The 6,548-nt window shown below is 55.5% G+C and overlaps 1 protein-coding gene across 1 annotated transcript; it reads right to left on the bottom strand.

Annotated features, from left to right (window-relative positions):
• Window positions 1-370: 370 nt before the first annotated feature.
• RABIF (RAB interacting factor) lies at window positions 371-3,909 on the bottom strand. The gene is made up of 2 exons (XM_074850163.1): window positions 3,696-3,909; window positions 371-3,576 (listed from the first exon to the last, which is right to left on the bottom strand). The coding sequence occupies exons 1-2, from the start codon at window positions 3,873-3,875 to the stop codon at window positions 3,334-3,336; spliced, it is 423 nt and encodes a 140-aa protein (XP_074706264.1). The 5' UTR covers window positions 3,876-3,909; the 3' UTR covers window positions 371-3,333.
• Between the last annotated feature and the right edge of the window lie 2,639 nt (window positions 3,910-6,548).

Genomic DNA, 6,548 nt, shown 5'->3' with positions numbered 1-6,548 from the left:
CCAAGTGCTGCAGGTTTTGTGTCCTGCCATGCACAGTCCTCACCCACCTCGCTAGTGGGGTTGGCTGGCAGGTTCATTACTGTTCCCTCTCTTGGCAGTGCTACAGCTTAACACAGAATGGGTCTTATGAATAAAGTCTATGCAGCTATTTATGCAGAAGAATTCATTTTCATATTAATTTTAAAGCATCCTGCGTGTGGAAAAAAGGGCTTCTGCTCTGTCTTGTGGATGATACAGAAAGACGGCCTGCAAGATGAGCGTTAACAGGTCTCATGTAAGCACTTCCTGTACCTGAAGGTTGGCTCTTGTCTATCCTTTCCCTAAAAGTACCTGTGGGCAACTGGAAGACAGTTTTTCAACACACTAGAAGTAGTGAAAATATTGTGTTTATTTGTGAGACTATCAGAATTTTTATTAGCTTTCATTAACACAAAAACGGTTCAGCACCTCCTTAGATGCTCCCAAATCCGATGTTGCTGTGTGTTGCACAAACACAGCAGACCTTCCCCCTAAGGCGAGGTTTGCTGACTGCAGACATTCCTCCTCTAAAGCTCGATTAACACCACAGTGGAACTCATGGGCTCAAATTCCACAAAGTGATGCCTCCTTTTCCCTCTTCACCATTTTTTTTCCCCCTCATAATTCTCACCTCACCTCTCAGGATATGAATTAGCCCAGGTGATGGGCTCCTAAGCATCAGCAGTCACACTGCAGAGCTCTACTGCGTGGCTGCCCCTTCACTGGCACCAGGTCCCTGCCTTGGACTTCAAGGGTGTCTCTGATGGCTGCTCCAAGCTGCAGCGAGCCAAGATCCTACCTGAGGTTGTAAGATCCCAAGATCTCATGGCACAAAAGTTTCCTCCCGTGAATTCCCAACAGACTGTACATTTCTTCTTAGCGTTTCCACAATCTGTGCGATCCTACTTTATATTTAAGAGCCAGCAGAAACCAAACCTGGATCCCATGGAGGATGTATCCCTTCAGCACACCTCTCAGAGCAGCTTTCACTACTCACCATCACTACGGTGCACTGAAGTGGATTCAAATCGCTGCTGTACTGATGTGAAGGCGGCCTTTGACCCGAGGTCTCCCACCTCTCCAGGAAGCGTTCTACCGACTGGGAAAAGCTGTCACCACCACCTCAGCTCCATCCCAGTGCCGCCCACTAATGACTCCCCAATATCAGGAATCCACATGTAGCATATTTTTGAGAAGTGTCATTTACTCAGTGTTAATCAAGCCTGTTCTGCAGAGTGGTGTCTTCAGAATGAAACTACTGTGCAGCACATTTTATATTTTAGTAACACAGACTATAATCTAGGTATTACAGGTTAAAACACATTCCCTAATAGACAACAATCTAAGTGAGAAATTAAAGTGGTGTGATCCCACTATCTTCTTGTGCCTGTGTGGAACCCAAATCAAGCTCTCCTGCCCGTCTAGGTATACTTCTTTGATGGACCTGTTCAGTTACTGGGCTTAGAGCTAAAAGACAAGAAGGGCAGGAGGAAAGAAGCAGTTTTCATGTCAAATGTCCAGCTGACACATTTAGCAAGGACACAGCACAAGACCCATTTCCTACCCAAGTGAGGGCCTTAATCACCAGACTACGGAGTTGTGCCTCTCTCCCTCCAGTTAGTAAATCCTGACTGCCCACAGCAGAGGATTCTGCCAGAGCAGCCCCAGAACAGCCAACATCTTGGTCGTTCTACTTCTACATTAAGGCAGAGTCTCCAAATCTTAAAAGTGCAGGTGCTCAAGCACTGGAAGAAGGACTCATTTCTCCCTCACTCGCTGTCAGGATGCCTTTCTGGAAAATCTATCACATTTCCCAAAAAATGCTTGGGAAGCGCCTGCCTTACAGACTCCTGCCAGCAAAACTGTTTAGTAGAAGAGCGAGGAAAAGGCCTGTCCCACAGCCTTGTGGCAGCAACACTGCTAATCTTTAAGTACAACCAATCTTGATTTTGGTGGCAAATACAACTTCACCATCCCAGCGCAACGACAGTTGTGCCTTTACAGCTGCATTGGTACCAAAAGTGTTTATTAGCACAGTATCCTGATACACCTCCTGCAGTAAGGCATGTCCTCTGTGACCCAGGGTGATCACTGTAAAGCTGCTGTATTATTCATACAGGGGTTTGCAAATGGAGAATGCAAACTGGACCACAATTACCAAAAGATACAGTGAGAACCATGGCTGGTGCAGCCTCCTTCAATTTTCAATCAGCTTTGTGCCCATCTTTTCAAAGGCAGAGACCAAAACTGGACACAATATCCCAGCACTGCTCCTACCAGCTACTTTTACAGAAGGGAAATTCCTTCCTGACTTCTCTGTTTAATACACACACGGCTGTTTTGACATTCTTCAGCACTGAGACACACAGTCACTGCACACTGCTTGTCCAATGAGTCAAATCCTTTTCAGGTTGGAATCTCTTCATTCTTGCTGCCTGGCAATACTATGATCTTGCACGTTTTCTTTATTTGCCACTCTGCCAGCCTATGCTGTCTGCAAACTCTACCTGTATCTTACTTTATTTCCACGTACTCAGTTAATAAAACTGCATACAGTGTTAGTTAAAATGCCTTACACACGCTTTAGGTGCCATATACTCTTACACTGTACAGCTGTCAGGCAAGATGAGGTTTTAGAGAACCTAAATGTTAGGGTTTGGGGCAGGGAACATTTCTTCTGAAAATCAACAGAAGATACAGCCTTAAACCCTGTAACTGCTTTGGCTGTAGTTCAGACAATTTAAGCTGCCACGATGATTCAATGCAGAAGTCCTGTCCTCCCCTTGCCCTTGTGCCAGCACCCACATTTACATGGTTTGTGTCCCAAACTGATCAGCCTGAAAGACACCTTAGCACATTGGAAAACCAGCAGCCACACAAGGAAGAAGTGAGAGAGAGCAGCCAGGCAGTGGCGGATCAAGCTGTTTGGCAAAACTGTGATGGTGAGCTGTCCCTGCGGGTCACGGGGACCCTCCCACCACTGACACCCTTCCCATGTGGGCTCAGGTGAGGAGCTGGCTGGGCCAGTGCTGTGCTTCTTGGTCTGCGGATCCGGGCTGCGGGGTGCCCAGCTGGGCTGTGGGTCGGTCAGGCCGTGGGCAGGCAGGCTGTGGTCAGTCAGGCGCGGGGCAGCTGGGCCGGGGGCTGCCAACCGGAGAGGCTGTGGGGCGGCCACGCCGCGGTCCGTCCGCCCGGCCTCGGTGCAGTCTGTGGCCGTCGGGCCGCCGGGCTGTGGGGCAGGCGGGGTTCCTGGCGGCCGAGCCCAGCTCCCCAGGCCCACGGCCGCCATCCCCAGCCCGGGCGGCAGCGCCGGTGTCACTCGTGGGCCACGCGCTCCAGCGCCACGTAGAAGCTGTCCTTGTCGTCGAGGCAGTGCCAGCCGATGGGCCCCGCCTCGCAGTCGGCGCACACCAGGAACTTGACGTTGCCCACGTCGCGGGTGAAGCCCACGTTCTCGAAGGAGAACATGTCGCGCACCAGCCAGTGCTCCCGCACCACGTCCCCGCCGCCGCCCGCCGCCGCCGCCGCCGCCTTCTTCCTCATGGCGGGCAGGAGGAGCTGCGGGAGACAGACCCAGCGTCACCGCCCCGCCCCGGGGGACGCCGCCCGCTCCCGCCGCCCGCTCCCGCCGCCCGCCGCCTCCCTCAGCGCCCTCCCCACACCCCGCATCCCGGTACCTCGCGGCGGGCGAAGGTGGCGGCGCCGGGCAGCAGCACCCGGGAGCCGCAGCGCTGGCACAGCACCGCCTTCAGGTTCCGGCCCTGCGCGCACACCAGCTCGGCCGAGCCCGGCGCGGCGGCGGCAGGAGAAGGAGGAGGCGGCGCCGCCGGCTCCATCTCGGCGCAGGCCGCCGCCATGGCCGCGCAGGCGCGCTGGGAACGCCACCGCCCGGGGGCGGGGCCACGGCGGTGACGTCAGCGGCGCCCGGGCGGTGACGTCAGCCAGCGGCGCCGTGGGCACGCGCGGGGCTGAGGGTTGATATGGCGGCCGCGCCGCCTCCTGCAGGCTCGGGAAGGGCCGCGGCCCAGTGAGCCCCGCCGGGCAGGGGAGCCATGGGCGCACCCAGCCCGCCAGCAGCCGCCGTGCGGTGAAACCGCGAGGTCCGAATAGTCCCTGGGCTCCTCCGGTGGCTGAGGGGGCGGCTCGGCCTCGCCGCCAGTCCCTGGCGAGCCGCTGTGGAGGCCTCTGCTGAGGCGCGGGTGAGGCCAGGGCGGCCTGACAAACCTTCCTGTATCAGCCATAGCGTGGCCAGCAGGGACAGGGAAGGGATCTTACCCCTGTGCTCGGCACTGGTGAGGCCGCACCTTGATCACTGTGTTCAGTTTTGGGCCCCTCACTCCAGAAAGGCCATTGAATGACTCGAGCGTGTCCAGAGAAGGGCAACGGAGCTGGTGCAGGGTCTGGAGCACAGGTCTGATGGGGAGCGGCTGAGGGAACTGGGGGGGTTTGGTCTGGAGAAGAGGAGGCTGAGGGGAGACCTCATGGCCCTCTGCAACTCCCTGAAAGGAGGGTGCAGAGAGGGGGGAGGAGTCTCTTGAGCCAAGTAAGAAGTGATAGGACAAGAGTTAATGGCCTCAAGTTGCGCCAGGGAAGGTTTAGACTGGCTCTTGGGAAGTATTTCTTTGCAGAAGGGGTTGTTGGGCGTTGGAATGGGCTGCCCAGGGAGTCCCCATCCCTGGAGGTGTTCAAGAGGCGGGTTGACATAGCACTTAGGGATATGGTGTAGTTGGGATCTGTCAGTGGTAGGTTAACGGTTGGACTGGATGATCTTCAAGATCCCTTCCAACCGAGGTCATTCTGTGATTCTGAGCACCAGTGCGGTGCGGAGGATCTGCGTGAGACCGGGCTGTGCCATGAGCTGGTGGCGAACAGTTGGCAGTGACAGTCTGTCTGTCTGTCTGCCGGGCAGCCGGGCCTGTCAGGGACAGGCCCCTCCTGGGCACGGGGGTCTGGTGCTGCTTGACTTGTGCTACAGCGGTCAGAGAAAGCGGAGGGTGCTCAGCTGATGCTGGACAAAGGGAAATATGAAGCTGCTGCACATATTTTGGATGTAGTGATTGTATCAGCATTTCTGAGAGCCTGGGCTGTGCTCTGCAGCACACAGCAGCTCACTTAACTGCTTGGTACAGAGGGAATACCCTGAAAAATGGGGAAGGAGAGGGGAAGAGTGCACTGAAAGGGGCAAGGCGCTGTCATTTGGAGCTAAATGTCTTCCAGGAGAGGAAAGCAGAGTTCAGCCAGACCCTGAGGAGCCTGGGAAAAGCAAGAGGCTGTGCCAGTGCCTAGAGGCAGCAGTGCTGGAGATGAGGTCCTGGGGCTCAGGTGGCTCAGGCTTGCTCTTCACTGAGCAGCTTTGAGGTGCTGTGGCTTTGTGCTGATCTCAGGACCTGCTGCTAACAGCCCACTGTGAACGCTGTTGGAAAGATTGAAGCAGGCCTGTTGATTGTAGCCACTGGTTCTTTAGGGGGTAATAAAACAGGTTCCAGAAGAGCCCTGATTCTTGCTTTTTCCACACCTTTTGCTGTAACTACACACCATTCTCCTTCTACCTTGCAGCTTCCCAACTGGCTGCTCCCAAAAACTCTCAGGAGAATCCAGAAATGGAGACTGAAGTATTAAATAAAGGATTTAATCAGCAATCCAGCTGCTCACCTCAGGCTGCAGCCTGGGCAATTGTGGTCTTGAATGCCGCATCGTTGGCCTCGTCTCTGCTCCCTGCCACGAGCTGCAAGGTGAGTGAAGCAGGTCAGTGTTTGTGAGGCAGAAGCAGCGTATGGGGCATCGGAGCTCCTGAGCCTTCTCTGGGTGCGTGCTGGGGAGCCAGAGTGGGGCTTGTGGAGCCCAGAGGGGAGCAGATGCAATAAGGCTGGTGTGAAGCTCAGCAACACCCACCGCAAGCAGCCCTGGGGCACCCGCTGCTCAAAAGCCAGTCAGACAAACCAACTGCAGAAAGGTGGTGATTTGCCCAAAAGAGGCAACAGATTTGGCTGGTGGCCGAGCAGGAGCCGGGGTGTCCCCGTGCACTGAGGAGCTGCGCTGAGGTGGGGACTCTGCACCCGCTGTGGTTCGGCAGTGACCGGCGCAGCCGCGTGCCTCGGTGAGCTGAAGGGGCTGAGACTTGGTCCCGTCCTCACTGTGGCACAGTGACTTCCCCTGAAGACTGGTGACAGAGGGGGCTTGGCTGAGCTGTGCCATCATTGGAGTCCATTTGGAGTCCTGCTGTTTCCAAATCCCACTCTCAGCAGCTTTGTTCAGCTTTGCTCTGCTGCTGTGAAGCGCTGGACACAGGCAGCACGTTTATCTGTAGAGGAGGTTTTGTGCTGTCGAGTTTCCCCTGACAGAGAAGTGTCCTTCCATGAGGTTTGGTGCATGTGGTGCCCGAGAGGGTTCCCTGCAGCTCAGCAGTTCCCTGCTACCACACTGCAGGAGTTCCCTGCAGAAACGGGCAGTGCCCAACAGCGGCTGGGGACAGATGCTCAGATCTGCTCCACAGCCAGAGCAGCTCAGGGGCTCAGAGAACTCGCGGGATC

Source organism: Strix aluco, chromosome 25 (genome assembly GCF_031877795.1).
Source record: "Strix aluco isolate bStrAlu1 chromosome 25, bStrAlu1.hap1, whole genome shotgun sequence".
In the NCBI taxonomy this organism is placed as follows: domain Eukaryota; kingdom Metazoa; phylum Chordata; class Aves; order Strigiformes; family Strigidae; genus Strix; species Strix aluco.
Note: the sequence above shows the minus strand (reverse complement) of the source record. Positions and strands in the feature narration are given on the sequence as shown.